The sequence below is a fragment of the Electrophorus electricus genome, chromosome 8, assembly GCF_013358815.1.
Source record: "Electrophorus electricus isolate fEleEle1 chromosome 8, fEleEle1.pri, whole genome shotgun sequence".
Taxonomy (NCBI): Eukaryota; Metazoa; Chordata; class Actinopteri; order Gymnotiformes; family Gymnotidae; genus Electrophorus; species Electrophorus electricus.
Genome location: NC_049542.1, coordinates 18,195,149 through 18,212,385, shown reverse-complemented (window position 1 = coordinate 18,212,385; position 17,237 = coordinate 18,195,149). Strand labels below are relative to the sequence as shown.

Below are 17,237 nucleotides of genomic sequence, written 5' to 3'. Positions count from 1 at the left end.
GTACCTCAGAGTGGCCCTCACATACGTGTGCTGGTGTGCATAATAAATATAATGATCCATAAATGTTTATTTGTAAACAACTTTATAAATAAATACATATGTAAATATATGGCTATGTGTAAAGAACAGCGAGGGACACATCTGGAGGTCTTGGCAATTCTTGGAGCTAATAAATTCTTTTTAGATTATTCTCCTTTTGTAGATATATCTTTTAAAAGAAAAAAGGATGAACATAATGAATACATGATAACTGGGATTTATGTTATACCAAGGCTGCCTTTACACATAATGCTTGAGTTCATGCTGCTTCACCAGGGCTCTACACAAAGAAATCTGACTCCATTATGCCATCCTGTCAGTCTTTGGTTAAGGAAATACCTCACAAATATATCAAGCAAAATGAGTCTGAATAGCAATTCGGAATGAAACGTAACAAAATTGTGAATTGCCAAGGAAATATTGGTCCTGTTACCAATATAGATATGGAATATTGACACTAGGTTACTGCAACTCATTCTTGGCAGATGTCCCAGATCCTAGCAACTGATCTGGAATGTAGCTGGACAACTCCAGTCTTTCCAAGTTCACACGAGTCATTCCAGTGTTGTCTCCACTGGCTTCATGTAGCTGTAGATGCCTGTAGTTTAAAAACCTGATGCTTTCCTACAAAGTGGAGTGCCTTCAAATGTGGACTGGACACCCACCTCTTCAAGGAGTAGTTAAATTCTCACTAGCCACTGCATAACTCACTAATTTTGCACTTAAATTTATTTATTTTATTTTTTTTTACATATATAGGTCTATGCTTTTTTAAAAAGTGTTTTTTTTTTCTTGTATTTATTTTCTAAGACAGGGCTCTGGTCTTAGAAAATAAATACAAGAAAAATATAAACAAATTTAATTTCATGTTAGTTACAACTGTCAATATTTGTCTAATAGTATCCTTAGATATGGCCTAATGAACCATCATACGGATTACTTCCATTGAGACAAAGCACTTTAATGAGTCATTCTGGACAAGAGCGTCAAATATTATAGGCCAAATGTAAATATACTACATCTAGACTTCCCTCTATTACAGTTGATTTCCCTGTCAAATCCTGTTATAAAGCCGAAGAAAGAGATACATCCACATCCTTCATGATCATCCACAAATGTCAAATTGATGGAAGGATTTATAAACACATTTTAAGTTCCAATTGCTTGTTTAAATGTATATCTGCAATAGAACAATCAAAACGTTACCTGGCTTTTAATAAATAGAGTTAATTCACTAATTATATTCAACCGCTATTGTTCTATTATTGCAAATTCACACGAATTGGGTTTCGGAATACAGTTCAATTAGCTATGCTTATCTTAAAAGTAACCTGGCATATGAGGTAACAGTCCGAACAAAAGGCGGTACTCAAATCAGATGCAGTTGGGGAAACTATACGTTTATTGAAATGTGTTTTAATATCTTGATATCTTAAGGAGCTCTACTGCAATAGAGAGCGCATAAGATTAAGCATTATGCGTTGCATAAAAATGCAGACATTATGCTACACGTCCAATATTATGAAAGATTTCATACCGTGTGTCTCTGTGGAAGCTACTGTACTCATAACAAAGGACTAAGCGACACTCCCCTGTTGGCGCAATAGCTGCACGTTCGCTTTCATTCTACCCATGATGCCTCGCGAGCGCCTGCTTGGAACTATCCGCCATGTTGTCGCTGTGAAAGCCAGGGAGCCGCAGCGAACCGGGGCTGAAATCCGTCACCATCCGCATCCTCCACCTGTGAGTAACGCGTTATCCTGAAGCTAGGCGGTCATCCAGACCCGATGCACTCGACTGCATATTTATTTGCCTGAACAAAACTGAGAAAGCTTGATTTTAACAGCGATATTTGGAGGCAGTGTCTCCCCTCTTCCCTCCGGGTCTTCCTACTGTTGTACTGCTCTTCCTGTCCAGACGACTCGGGCCTTTTGTTAGCGGCAGGAGGACCTGTAGGATAGCGCGTAGCCGGCCCGTGGTTGCTCAGGTATCGTTTAAATGGATTTTTAACAGTTCATTCTGCACTTTACACCCGTTTGTGTGTTGCTGTTGCCTTCGTTTTCTTTGTATCATATTTGTAGGGGGCAGGCCGTGTATTAGACGTGTTTACCCATAACGTTTCGAACCCGTGCTAGACAGTTCCGCCCCTCATCTCCACAATATGTGATTTTGCGATTCGCTTTTCGGATTTAGCTTCACAGAAACATTTCATTTTATGCAAAGCTAATAGAAGAATGCTCGTATTTTTTATTACTTAAGCTGTGCGCTGTGGTTCCGTCTTGGCAGCTAGTTGACAGGGTTTTTTAGTTGTGCTTTGACAAAGGCACAAATCTGTCGATCCGCTAGTTTGAATAATTGTTAATTAAACACATCTTTTTGCTTTTGAAACTTTCAGCGCGTGCTTGGGAAATGATTAACCCCGTTATGGTTTCAGTATCCACTTCCGGGAGGCGTGTTTGATACAACCGAGCTCGCGGCGCGCTGTTTTCCGGGTGTCTCGGCAGTTGTGCCCCACCAAGGGGCTGTAAATATCCCTACCGGGGGCAGTAAATACCCGCACGGAATGTTATTGTTGGAGCCACACGAATAGTCGAAGGTTCTCTTGTGAAGTTAAGGTGGGTGCGCGAAGTGATTCGATGGTTAAGTTGAGCGTTTTGCTTCAGACTTGAGCTTGAGTCTTTCATAAGTGGTCAAGGGATGGTGGAGTGCTGGCAGGCGATTTGTTTAACAGATTCTTATTTTATGTTAAATAGTTACTCAGATTAACATGGGATGACCGATCAACCGTTTGGACTGAACATGTGGATTTTGGCCATTTTTGTTATTTTTGATCAGGATGTCGTCTTTACATGGTGTGAATACTATCATAAATATCTGAAGTTGTTGTTCTTCAGTACTCGTGACTCACCAGACCTGACCTTTACCCCCTCTGTTGACCAGTGATGCTGTGTAATATGTTTAACCTCACTATGAGCAATATTTGTATGAAACGTATTGCATGCTTGGAAGGTTTCCTGTAACGCAACCAGTTTTCACCCACTGCTTAATTGCTAGGACCATGCTTTAATCCTGAAGTGTTCATGTTTTTATCTCAACATGTTATTTATGTCGTTTGGTATGCGTTTAAAATATTGATACATTATTGTATCCCAATTAAGTTCATAATGTTAGTTCAACTATCAGTATTTATCTATTTATTTGCTGTCTCCAGTCCCCCCCAACAGGATATTTGGTCTCCAAGTTGTTCTTAGAATCTAAACCACTATCTTCATTAACTGAATACATATCTCGTGCTATTGTAGCATATCAGATCATACTAATTATAGCATAACTTGACAATATACCTAACAGTTCATATCCATCAGTATGCAGCTTCACTGAACCTTGTCTGAATCATGTAAGGCTCAGAGACCAGTCACTGACTCACACAAATATTATAGCCTCTATGTGCAAAATAAATCAAAATGTCACGCTTGAGTTAATGTCTCAAGTTACCTAAACAATTAAATGCATCTTGTACGTAAGTACGTGGGATGGGGGAGTTGCTGACCTCAAAAACCACCAGCAAGCTATTGGCATGTTTGACATGATCTTATTTTGAGCATCATCTTTGAAAGGCCCCTAGTGTTAGATTTAGACAGTTCCATCACCTGCCTAGTTCTTTCCCATTGCATGTAGTTGCTAGCCAACTAGGGCTCGCCAGACGCTACATCTTTCTGAGCTGCTGCTTGGATGGAAGCCTAAACCGCCAAATTCTGTACAAGTGACCTAACAGATGCATGCAATTAGCTAGCAGCACTAGCTATGGGTCAGAAAGGATAGCGACACTACACTATCCTCGCCACTGTTCACTGTTATTATGGGCTTCTTGATTTTCTTTTCCTCAGATGTTTTTCTTTTCAGACTTGTATATCCACTTTAAAAAAGATATTTTGAATCTAATAGTCTTTTCAGTCAGAATTCCCCTGAACGTTGGTTAGTTTCATTGTTTGATGCCTGGTATTACACAAAAACATCTGGTTACTGGAAAATTGTGATGTGGGAATAAATATAGCAGTATGTGGTTGGTTGTGATGACTCCTGTCAGTAAAAGCTCCTATCTAACCTTTTTTGACCACCCACACAGTTTCTTCCCTTAAATTATCAAGCAGTATTATAACAAGGCAAAAATGTCTACTTCTAATTTAAAAATGTATTGTAAAGAGGATTGAGTAGCTTTGTGGGTTTTTCCAACAGGACATACCAAAATACGAAGAATTACCTGTTTGCACATGGCTTATAGTAGAGCAGCACAATATATTTTGTTAATCATTATCACAATATTGACTTTCACAATACTGATGTTGCAAAATGCTGCAGTATGGAAATGAGCCTTTAAACAAATCACATTTGTATGTTTGCATACTGTCTATGTGCAACTCGGATATTCCAGATCAGTGTTTACAGTAAAGATGCTTTGTCCATTTTTATGCAGCATTTGGTTATTGTAAAAGATATGATAGATATGACACTGACATGGGTCAGTTTGTCTCTACCTTTTACTTTTCATTGGGAAAAATAAGGCAGTGAAAGGTGGTGGAAGTCTTGGATTTTGTTTGAGGACAGAGAACTCACGTAATGTAAACTGACATGTGGATTGTAAACGGGTAGTGCTCAACCATGTGCTGCCTTTTTCATCACCTGCAGTAAAGAATCCCTCAGAATAGCCCAGCTGTAGTCTAAAAAGTGCATAGCTGAATCTCTGTTCTCTGTTTCAGGGAATTGCGGTGTGAAGCTGACAACTTTTTGTTTTCCCCAAAAATTTGGCAACACTATTTTTATCTGACTAGATAAAACATGTTGTTCTGGCTCAAAATATTAATTTTGACATTTTGCCATTGAATGGGATTTTTTGAGTGACGTTCTTAAGCAGTGTTTATTTCTCTTTTCTGTGCTCGGGTAGTTACCAGTAGAAATGTTGTTTGGCAAGGTCATCAGGTTTCTGGTTCAAAAGGCTAGAACAGGTCAGAGTATGTTTGGGGTGTGTATGTATATGTGGTCTTTTATCAGTTCATTTGTTTTTTGACTCTTAACTAGAATGCAGATGTATTAATGTTACATGAGAGCTAGTTACAGCATGCTGTTGTATGCACACAATTCTTTTAAAAGGTGTCGTGGGACATCAGATTTTGCAGAATGTGCACTCATCTCCATCTTAGTGGGGTTTTAGAACCGTGTCTATAGCACTTCTTTAAAATGTATCAAATTTTTTGCTTTGTTTATATAAAGTTTTAACTTCAGTCTAATCCAGGAATTGGAGATCATTATTTTCCATTTTTTCCCCCAATGATTATTTTCAGGCTCTTTGTTGGTCACCACAAGTGCAAATGATGAGAATTTATCTTAAGCAATGAGTGACCTGGAATTAGTAGACTCAGCAGTACCTTTGAGTTTCCCAGCTTTTTGTGAATGAGACTGCTTTATTATGGCCCTCAGCCAATGTAGTTTCTAAAGCCAAATTTTTCAAATAGCCAACTAACAAACCAAAAGGCAAAACTTTCCAATTGAGACAGGGCATACCACCTAATCAGAGGGAAAACATAGCGGGGAAACGTTTTGGGAAGTTTAAAGGGGGGGCGGGGACTGCAGGACACTGTGTCTTGAAACAACAAAAACAACACCAGCCTGTGTCAATACCATTCCACTATCTCTCGCTCTCATGTGTGTGTGTGTGTGTTCGTTCGTTCCCCTCTTTATTTCTATAAAATGAAATTGACTCCCTTCTCTGTCCCAAAATCAGTGTGGAAAATGACACCATAGGGTGATCAGCTGTCACTTATTTTGACTTGTACCAATACCTGACTGAATCACCAGGTGTGCCTGGTTACTCAATCTAGTTAGCTAACATTAGCTGACATTGTGATCACATTGATTGAGTCTATGGACGCATATTATTAGCACTACTATCAAGATCTTCCTTGTTGTTGTGCATCAGTCTGAATCAAACATGAACTTGTTCTCCACAGTGGCTGGTAGCTAAATGTTAGTCAAACCCTGATTGCAATGTTATATTTCACATGTTCTTTACAGACAGCTTCATTAAAAGTGACTAATGGGTGAGGATAAGCCATTTGGCATTTACTCTGCAGATATAAAGCACTTTGGTAGTAAACTAACCTAGAACAAGCTAATGTAGTTAGCTAGAATCTTGATCGCTTCACTAATGTATGTGGGGAATTGGATACTACTGTTTTCTTTACTTTTTTTTGACCTACCTGAGACACTATCTGCTGCACACACAGACATTGATACTATCAGGATGCCATAAAGTCCCTGTGTCTAGGGAGCCGTTCTGTGTTTATAGTTTTACGCCTTTACAAGTTTTTCTCTCCATTTTGTGTGTTGGTATCATGTAAAACTTTAAAACAGGGTTTTCAATCTTTTGTCATATAACCCACCACACAACAGTTATTGTTGTCATATTTGCAATTTTAGTTTAAAACCAATAAAGCGAAGATTGCAGTACAAATCAATGGAAAGTGCAGAGTTGTTTTCCCCCACGGCATGGGCGTAACTTAAATGTTGTGCTCTGTCTCTATAGGAGGAAGAATAGGAGTTGAATGTTTCTCACTTTGGGCCAAGTTATCTGCCTAAGTGAGAAGTCCTTTGGACTCACTTAACCAGAAATTCCCAGTTTGTCTTAATCAAGATTACATGGGTGAATACCAATTAGCTACATGAACTTGACCTTTAGCCTTGTGTATCTGTTTTGATGGCAGTGCTCTGTGAACAAGTGAACTTTAACCTCTGATGCTTAAAAAAATCACATGTATCTGATTACTTGTGAACAAGATTTTTTCACTCAGTTGAGGTATCTAGATCAGTGGTTATGGTACTCAACTTGTAATCAGAAGGTTGCCAGTTTAAGCTCTACCTCTGCCAAGTTGCCACTGTTCGGGCCCCTGAGCAAGGCCCTTAACCCTCAATTGCTCAAGTTGTGTTCAGTCATAATTGTAAGTCTCTTTGGATAAAAGCATCAGCTAAATGTTGTAAATGTAAAGTAACACCTCAGAGAATATTTACTGTGAATAATAATAAGATGGACTAAGCTTTGTTGAAAAATGTTGCTTTGTAGTGATCCCTTCTGCGCTCACTAACTGTAGTGTAGCTAGCATTGATGCATTTGTCTTTTTGGATGAATAGATGTACACTTTGGATGAATAGATGTGCACACTTTTCGAACTTTCTGCACGCTTCTTTCTGAGAAACAATATGATCTTGAACTTTCTGTAAAGACGCATTGTATTCTGATGGCTGAGACAAAGGTAGCTGAGTTCAGTTCATTGTTGCCATCTTGCTAAAGCTATTAAAGTGCCCTCTTGTGGATAAATAAGTTAAAGCAGACAAAATACTGATATGCACACACATTTTATTTTACTATCAGGCAAAATGTCAGCTTGTCAGTGCTCTTAATCACTGAAACTGCAGCTCCTTCCTGAATTACTACTGCTGCAAGAGTTCAGAATGCCAGGACAATAAGAGCTGACATTTTCATAGGCAATGCACACATCTCAGAATGATGATTGCTAATGTTGTGCAAAAGGGGCAGTCACAAACTGTATACTTAGGCGAAAGGATTCAATCACATCAGCATTACATGGACTGACCTTTGGTTTTTCTTTCATAATTATATCCCTTCTGTTTGTCATGCACTGTGCAATTTGGATTGTTTGATGTATTTTTGTAGTGCACAAACATGTCAAGTTTTTTTTTTTTTTTTTTTGGTAGTTTATAGCTAATGAATGCCACATATATTCTCATGATGAACTTTTCTGTTTGTGATTTAATTGCTGCTTGATGTCACAGTTTGTTTCCTTTAAAGCCATTATATTGAGTAGTATGCTTTATTGGCAGTAATAATGCAGCACAGAAACATTCATAACATCTGACTTTTAAACAAGTTATATTGGTAATCAAATTTGATCGATATTTAGTGTTGAGAAATATTGTTAATTAGCCTGGTTCTATTTTTCCTAATTAAAGTGTGTAATAAACATTTTAACACTTGAAAGAAATTGGAAATTTTATTTGAAATGATGGTGCTCCAGAATTCTAAAATCCTTGTGTGTCTGTATAATAGAAGGGATGTTACTCTGTGTTTTTGCCCAGCAACTGTTGGGGGGGGGAAAAAAATCTGAAAAATAGCTCATTGCTTAATGTGTTACTGCCTTGCAGGCACTGGTGGAATGAGCGTAGCGTGTGTTTTGAAGAGGAAAGCTGTGTGGCAGGATTCGTTCAGCCCCCACCTCAGACTGCCTCCCCCTGATAGACCATTACCCAGCATGCCTGTGGTGCTGAGTGCCGCGGGCCACGCCCCTCAACCTGGCCCTGCTCCTCAAGCCCCACCCCCTGCACAGGGGGCGGGGCGTTCTCAAGATGATGCCATGGTAGATTATTTCTTCCAACGGCAGCACGGTGAGCAGCCTGGATACAATAATGGCAAACACCGCTGGCCAACTGGAGACAACATCCATGCTGACAACCAGGTTAGGGCTACTGCACTGAGACACACACACACACACACACACACACACATCCATATTCATAACCGAACCTGGATGGTAGACTGCTGATATAAGATTGACCAAGGTATACAACCTGCCACAGGAATTGTGTAAATGTTTGCCAACTTGTAACATCTGATGAAATGGCTGGCGTGTGCCCCTCAGGTACGGTCGATGGATGAACTTAACCATGACTTTCAGGCATTGGCTCTAGAGGGAAGAGCCATGGGAGAGGTTAGAGTTGACACCATCACTAATGCTTCACACTCATCACCTTTTTTCTCTCTCTTAATGAAGGATCTTTTTGTGTTGCTCCTACAGCAGCTCCTTACAGGAAAGAAGTTCTGGGAATCTGATGATTCAGGGAAAGATGGGCCTAAAGGGATCTTTCTAGACCAGTGGAGAGACAGTGCCTGGGGAACCTCCGGTATTCTGAGTGTGTGGGGGGATATGAGTCATCTTTTAGGGGAGAAATGTATTAATAGAGCACTTTTAAACAGATGTTTACACAGCAGTAAAAAAACAAAACAAAACAAAAAAACACTGATAAATAAGGAATAATAAAGGTACAAGAATTTCATGCTAACCATTTCTGGATGCTCTACTCCTAGATCATTCAGTGTCCCAGCCAATCATGGTGCAGCGCCGTCCAGGTCAGGGTTTCCATGGTGTTGGAGAGGCAGGCTCTGTCCTTTCTCCACGCTCTGAGAGTGGTGGACTGGGCGTGTCCATGGTGGAATATGTCCTGAGCTCCTCACCTGCTGAAAAACTCGACTCCTGTCTGCGTAAAGGAGCCTTTGTAAGTGGTTTTTTTTCTTTTTGGACGTTTTCATATTTTATTCTTACTTTATAACTTTTGAACAGAGTTTTTTTTTTGTTTTGTTTTTTTTTTGCTGCTTGTATATTCTTCCATCTCTGCTGGTTTCTCTTAGGGCCCGCGAGATGCTGAGAGTGATGATTCTGAAAAGAGAGTTGAGCCAAAACCGAAAACCACATTTGACCCTGAGAGGAAAGAGCTGAAGGAATCCGATACTGATCCCATGGACAACCCTAACGGACTGCCCAGTCAGAATGGGCTAGATGTGGATGTCAAGGACTTCAGGTATCGCTCACACAGTGCATCCACATGTATGGATCTAAAAGCAGCAGTTTTAAACAGAGCCCCCCTTCCTGCTTGTATTTTAGTCGTACTCCTGGGAACTGCCCTACTGCTGGACCTGAGGTAGAATTAGGTGGACCTGAAATGGCTGGAGGGGTGCCACCAAAACCACCGGAGGAGTTCCCAAATGTTGAGCCCCAGAACGTGACCCTTGACCCCATGGAATCCGTTTCCATGGAGACTTTGCAGTTTGATTACGCTGGTAGTCAGCTGCCCCTTGATTCCACAGCAGCTACTGTTGGTCTCTTTGACTACAACTCCCCTCAGCAGGTAACTCACTCCGATAGTTTCCAGTACCATGTTGCATGACCATGTTATATAAGCATTCTCACCTGTGTAGACCATTTATTCATGCCAAAAAACTGTTGTCACATGGAAAGACATGACTTTGTCAACAGATAACTACAGTCCCAGATGTTGTTATACGCTGATAGCCTAAGGTTAACCGTTGTAGTCATTTAATTTCACACAATCTTTTTGATTGTTACATTTATAAATGAAGGGGAGAGGGATGCTGCTTTCAGAGATGCAGTAGAGATCTTTGAAAAGATGCTGTTGTCTGGGAGCCACTAGCCATTTGAAATGATGGTGTGAAATGTTTCAGCTGTTCCAGAGGCCCAGTGCTCTGGCCGTGCAGCAGCTCACAGCAGCGCAGCAGCAGCAGTATGCCCTTGCTGCAGCCCAGCAGCCCCACATCGGTGAGTGAGCACCTGGCAACCTGAGTGGTCTGGGTATAGTTCAGACACTCAAGTGAATCATCATAGCACAGAAGGGCACAGATTGGGAAAATTAAAGTAGAATTTGAATCCCCCATTGGCAGTTTTCTGGCTTGGAGTCCAAGGGAGCAAATTTACCAATGATCTCTGGGTGGGAGAGATGGCATTAATATGTCCCCTGTCAATCACAACTCTGTCCCCTGTTGGCACTAACCAATCGTAGCCTTGTTTATGTTCGTGTTTGCTAATGAGGTCAATTGGTGCTGCCCTCTGTCGCAGTAAGGACTATGTGTGTGCGTGTGTGTGTAAGAAAGAGAGAAACAAAAAAAATATGTTGGTGTGAAGCTTACATGTCTGAGGGCTTTTGTGTGTATTGAAGGTTTGGCTCCTGCTGCATTCATGCCAAACCCTTACATCATCAGCGCTGCCCCCCCTGGCACAGACCCTTACCGCCGGCTGGCCTTGCTGCCGCTGCCACTCTTGGTATGTAATCACCATGCGACCATAGCAGTGTGCAACAGGAGAGGTGTTTGATCAGCACTGGTGGTGATTCCTGTGCATGTGTTTTTCAGGTCCAGCAGTGATGCCTCCTCAGTACTATGGAGTGACTCCATGGGGTGTGTACCCAGCCAACCTGTTCCAGCAGCAGGCACCTGCCCCCTCCAATTCGGCCAATCAGCAGCCAGCAACTCAAACTCAGCAGAACCAGCAGCAGGTGTAGTGAAATTCAAGATTCATTCACTCTGCTGTATCTTTTTAAAAATTGAAACTTGAACTTTTTTTGACTGAGGTTCTCTTTAAACTGAGTTACTGACACTAATCTCTTTGTGTGTTATGCCTGTACTCCCTAAACTCTGTGTTATTCAGGTCATGCGACCTGGAGGTAACCAACGACCTCTGACCCCCAGCCAAGGTCAACAGGGCCAGCAGACAGACCAGCTTGTAGCTGCGGCGGCAGTGAGCTCTGCTTTGGCGTTCGGCCAAGGTCTGGCAGCAGGCGTTCCTGGTGACTTTCTTCTCCCCACGTCATTATCTATGTAGACCCTGTTTATTAATATAATCAATCAGTGGACTTGATTGCTTAACCTTGTTATTCACATATGTTTTGCAGGGTACCCTGTGCTTGCTCCAGCTGCATACTATGACCAGACTGGAGCTCTGGTGGTGAATACAGGAGCTCGCAGTGGTCCTGTTCGACTCATGGCCCCTGCTTCTGTCATTATCAGCCCAACTGCAGCCGGTAGACATTTCACCCTTTTTGGTCCCTCAGAGATCTGTTTGTCAACCTAGTACATATCAATCACTACACAATCATTGAAAATATGGTGAGCGTTCCAGGTTCATATGAGCTAATACAAAATATCTCTCTCTCCTACGCAGTGGCAGCTGCTGCTGCGTCTGCGAGTGGGGCTAATGCCGGCCTCGGGGGCGGTGCCAGTGGTGCATTTCGTGCACTGAATTCCCAACAAGCTCCGGGTCAGCAGGGTGGAGGGGCCCTGGGTGGAAGCTCCTTTTATGGGAGTGGGTCCCCAAGCTCCTCCTCCCAGAGCTCCTCCCTGTTCTCTCAAGGGTCTGGCCAACCAGGAAGTTCCTCTTTGGGATTCAATGCTAATCCCTCCTCGTCCCTTGGGGCTACCCTTGGAGCAACACTTGGAGGTTTTGGAACAGCAGGTGTGTATGGGTGAACCCAGGAGTTAAACTATAAAGTTGGTTACAATATAGTTTACATTTTAACATGCCTTGCTGCAGTTATGTTTGTTTTGTACATGCGTTCTGAATGTCAGTAAGTCTGCAGTGAAGTGTGTGTGTGTGTGTGTGTGTGTGCGTGCGCACGCGCGTGCGCCAGCATGCAGCATTTATCTCCCGTCTCTTTGTGTGTAGTGGCTAACTCCAGCTCCAGTGGCTCACGTCGGGATTCTTTGACGGGCAGTTCTGACCTGTATAAGCGCACACCTAGCAGCCTGACTCCTATTGGCCATGGAGGGTTCTACAACGGCCTTGGCTTCAGCTCCTCCCCTGGCCCTGTTGGCATGCCGCTTCCCAACCAAGGCCCGTCCCACTCTCTGACTCCTCCACCTTCCCTTTCAACCCATGGATCTTCCAGTAATCTCAACCTTGGTATGTGTCTCTGTTGGTCATAGAACTTTCAGTTTGAAGACATTTTTTTAGATTTGTCCAGATTTTGGAAATTTAAGTGTTTGCTCCACTCAGCTGCTTTGGTTAAATTAAATAAGCAAAATTCTTTTTCGGTACATAAATGCTGCTTCCCCTAATGCCTTTGTGACCTTTACCCGTAGGTGGGCTGACCAATGGCAGCGGGCGTTTTATCTCTGCGGCTCCTGGAGCCGAGGCAAAGTACCGCAGTGCCACTACAGGTTCCTCCCTGTTCAGTCCCAGCAGCCAGCTCTTCCCGTCACGGCTGCGCTATGGCATGTCGGATGTGATGCCATCTGGACGCAGCCGCCTGCTGGAAGACTTCCGCAACAACCGCTATCCCAACTTGCAGTTGCGCGAGATTGCAGGCCATGTTATGGAGTTCTCTCAGGACCAGCACGGCTCCAGGTGTGTGGCGGCTTACAGACACCCAGCCACAGCCCTTGAAGGCTTTGATGCTTCATTTTATGCTTTGTGCTGAGTATATATGGCCTCAGTGTACATCGTGAATTTTGCTAAAGGAAAGCTGTTAAGCACTGTTGTCAATGGTTGTAAAGAGTTGCAGAGAATTGTAGATCTTAAATTTTAATTTTTATTAATCTTTGTCATGACTGTGTGTAAGTAATTGTGAAATATTGCTTGTCTTTTTAGGTTTATCCAGCTTAAATTGGAGAGAGCAAGTTCTGCTGAACGTCAGCTGGTCTTCAGTGAGATTCTGCAGGCTGCCTACCAACTTATGGTTGATGTGTTTGGGAATTATGTCATCCAGAAGTTCTTTGAGGTGAGGCCTTGTTTCCTTTTTGGTCAGGATATTTCTAATCTATTATGAATTGCACTGCAATTCCAGCCATTAATCTGTCCATTGTAGTTATATTCAATTTATGGTAAAGCCTTCTTTGTATACTCCTGTAGATATTCCAAAATTACTATGATTTGAATCTAAGAATTGCATAGGCCAGATGGAAAACTGTTGTAATTAATAAATTCGTTTTTTCTGACAGAATTGTGATGTTTTTTTCTGTAGTTTTAATAAGTATTTGCCAGTGTTTTTAAAATCTTGTCTGATGCGGGCTATAGTTCCTGTTTATTCAAACTGTAATCATGAATAATGAGATCAGATCAATAAGCTTTATTGGGATAACAGTTCATTTACTGATAACTATATCAGCAAGATCTATGGAAATGCTTGAGCGAGCACAGAGAATTCAGACTAAGAATTAATTGCTTTTACTTGCATAGAATATATGCCAAATACAGATTTCATTGAGGGAAATGAAAAAATAGAGCACAGTGGAACTTAAGTACCAATGTTGCTTTGCTTATGCATGTTTGTGTATAGTTTGGCAGTCTGGATCAGAAGCTGGCGCTTGCGGAGAGGATCCGTGGCCACGTGTTGTCTCTGGCTTTGCAGATGTATGGCTGCAGGGTGATCCAGAAAGCTCTGGAGTTCATCCCCTCTGACCAGCAGGTCATTGTGAGTACACACATGCACCCATTTACGGAGCCTCATGCTCATCGTTGCGTACTAAACATTTAATTTTATTTTTAAGACAAAATTACAGTTTAGGTGATAAGTAGAGAGAATTATTTAGCTGTGTGTTCGTACATGGTGCAGAGTGACATGGTGCGGGAGCTGGATGGCCATGTGCTGAAGTGTGTGAAGGATCAGAATGGGAATCACGTTGTGCAGAAGTGCATCGAGTGTGTTCAGCCTCATGCTCTCCAGTTCATCATCGACGCCTTCAAAGGACAGGTGGGTCACCATAGCAACTGGCCTCAGACTATAGTTAAATGTCAGCTTTTACATAAACCCCTTAGAGGTGTGCGTCTGTGCGCTTGCGCGGGGAAAGGGGTTTCCTTTGATGTTTTAGAGCATTTGAAATGGCCTTTATACTTGAAAGCCAGTTTCTGTGTGTGTCTATGCATGCGTGTATGCAATCGTGTGTATGAACTGTGCTGGTGTTGCACAGGTGTTTGCTCTGTCCACACACCCCTATGGCTGTCGAGTGATCCAGCGTATTTTGGAGCACTGTCTCCCAGAGCAAACCTTGCCAATACTGGAGGAGCTACACCAACACACAGAGCAGCTGGTGCAAGTAAGAAACTTGCATCCTTTTGTGTGAACACTAAAGGTTCATGAAGGTCCTGTTACCAGTGTGTGTATTACACCCCCTCCCTACCATTTCAATCATTTTTCTTACATTGTGTCTGTGTGTGTAGGATCAGTATGGGAACTACGTAATTCAGCATGTGCTGGAGCATGGCCGTGCAGAGGACAAGAGCAAGATTGTTTCAGAGATCAGAGGAAATGTTTTGGGACTCAGCCAGCACAAGTTTGCCAGGTGAATTTTAACACTGAAACACACACCAAAATACAGAAAAACAGTACAGCTTTAGGGCTGTGCTTGAACTGTGTGTGTTCCACTTCTGCAGTAATGTGGTGGAGAAGTGTGTGACGCACTCATTGCGTTCGGAGCGGGCCATGCTGATTGATGAGGTGTGCAGTATGGCAGACGGGCCGCACAGTGCCTTATACACCATGATGAAGGACCAGTACGCCAACTACGTGGTGCAGAAAATGATTGATGTGGCTGAGCCAACACAGCGCAAGATCGTAATGCACAAGGTGTGTATCTTTGACACACACATACATGACTACCTTCTTCTTTTTTTGTTTGTTTTTGAAGCCTACATGCAGACTTGAGGTGTGTAACAACTGGTACTCTGTACGTAGATACGCCCTCACATTGCGACCCTGCGGAAATACACGTATGGGAAGCACATCCTTGCCAAGCTGGAGAAGTACTACATGAAGAATGGAGTAGACCTGGGCCCACTCTGTGCTCCGCCCAATGGCATCATGTAAATTCTTCCCACTTTTATCCTCTGATAAAGGCGTGCACGTGCGCTTCTTCTGCGTGCGTATCTGTACCAATCTTAGAAATGTTGATCTAAGATCACTGTAAACTACCCTTCCATTGATGAATCCACTTCTCCCCGAGTCCTTGTGAGCTTGTTCTAGTCCTCTCTTTTTAGCATCTTTTCACCTAGTCCCTTTCCAACTAGGACTTAAACCTTGGTCCTCCTGTTCACGAACGTATGAATTGAAAGAATATTTGATCCCAGTTTGAATCATGGAGGCTTCCGCATATAAACACTTTATTGCTAATACATGTTTCTAACAAACTTTCATACACACACACCACACACACACACCTATTACACGCTAATACACTCTATTGCTAACATGACGCAGACATTTAGCATGGGAGACGTTTTTGGTCTTGCTTCTATAAATATTTAGTGCATATTTGGTGTAGAACTTTGCATATATATAAATATATATATAAAACTTTGTAGTTTTTCTGGTTTTTGATGTCCAATCTGTACCTATAATCTACCCCAGTAGTGAATACATACTTCTGATTGTATAATTGTACATTTGTAAACCTTCGCTAATGTAAATGTGGACTCGCTTCTACAGCCCTTTTTGGTATGAGAAGAAAAAACAAAATGGCGGAAAAAAATAATCTTGTGCATTTCAGTGTAAATTCTCACCTCTTTTGGTTGTTGTTTCAGTTATGAGTTGTTGTATATTGTAAATTGTAATATCAGAATTTTTTTGTTCATTTTGAAGCCCTTCGGATTAAAATGGCATAGATGTACAAAGAACACAAACATGGGCACTCTGCTTTTATCCATTCACCAGCCATTTCTCCCCCTCCCATTATCTGCTCGTCCCCTATATTTCTTTTTATTAATTTTTTTTAAAAACAAAAATCTTTTATAGTCCCTCCCTTACTCCGGGGCGGATAGTAGAGCGCGTGTGTGTGATGCATAGCCTGCCCTGGTTCCAAGGTGTGTACAGATTTGCCATTCTTTTGTCTACTTGTAAGTGATTGTAACATACTGGCCATTGGTTTTTGATTTGGAACACTGCGGTGTATATTTAAACAGCCTTGTGTATATTTCCTATGATCTCTTTATGCGAGCACACTTGTAACCATAATGTGTATAGTTAACAGATGCTGTGTGTGCTTTCTGCCTGGGCAACTATTTTTTGTAACTCCAGTTGTAGATTGTCTCTAAACAATGTGTGATCTTTATTTTGAAACAAAACATGGATAAAAAGCTCAAAATTTAAAAAAATGTCCCTGACTCCTCCTTATAATCGATCATTTCTTTTTTCTGCCAGTGTCATGTTCACATCAATGTATTTCTCATACAGTTGTGTAGGAAATGTTTGCCTGTAGTTGTTTTTGATTGAGTATAAAATGACCTGTCATCCACTAGCATCTATTAAAATTAAGAATAACTCACTAACTTAGGTTAGGCACTTTAGCTTGTTTTTAAAATTTGGTGGAGATGGAAATAAAAAATAAACACTTGCAATCTGCAACACAATTCCATGGTATTAAATCTGCAAACACTTATTCAGTTGATTTGACATTACAATGTCCTTTGGTTGAACAGAACTCTGGGAACTTAGTGTTTGTGTGATTAAAGACATTAACGTAGGGGAGGAGCACCCAGGGTGCACACTGCGGGTGAGCGATTCGAGCAGAGACTCCCATCCCCCAGGAGGTGATCAGAAATTTGAAAATGCCTCCACCCTTCCTCTTGCGA

The 17,237-nt window shown here is 41.8% G+C and overlaps 2 protein-coding genes across 2 annotated transcripts in view; both read left to right on the top strand.

The window, feature by feature from the left end:
- The window catches only part of nkain1 (sodium/potassium transporting ATPase interacting 1), a 13,436-nt gene extending 13,246 nt beyond the window's left edge, over nt 1-190 (top strand). The window contains exon 8 of the mRNA XM_035529381.1: nt 1-190. This exon is cut by the window's left edge and continues 929 nt beyond it. The gene's annotated coding sequence lies outside the window, so the exon portion shown is untranslated.
- A 1,485-nt stretch (nt 191-1,675) lies between these two features.
- On the top strand, nt 1,676-16,760 carry pum1 (pumilio RNA-binding family member 1). The gene is given in 23 exon segments (XM_027027487.2): nt 1,676-1,782; nt 8,254-8,564; nt 8,748-8,816; nt 8,904-9,009; nt 9,194-9,381; nt 9,515-9,684; nt 9,768-10,011; nt 10,346-10,439; nt 10,837-10,907; nt 10,910-10,940; nt 11,030-11,172; nt 11,325-11,463; nt 11,569-11,697; nt 11,838-12,128; nt 12,339-12,575; nt 12,755-13,019; nt 13,263-13,392; nt 13,951-14,085; nt 14,227-14,364; nt 14,582-14,707; nt 14,832-14,953; nt 15,045-15,237; nt 15,346-16,760. Coding segments are annotated over 22 exon segments (3,453 nt in total). The 5' UTR covers nt 1,676-1,782; nt 8,254-8,264; the 3' UTR covers nt 15,478-16,760.
- The last annotated feature ends 477 nt before the right edge of the window (nt 16,761-17,237 follow it).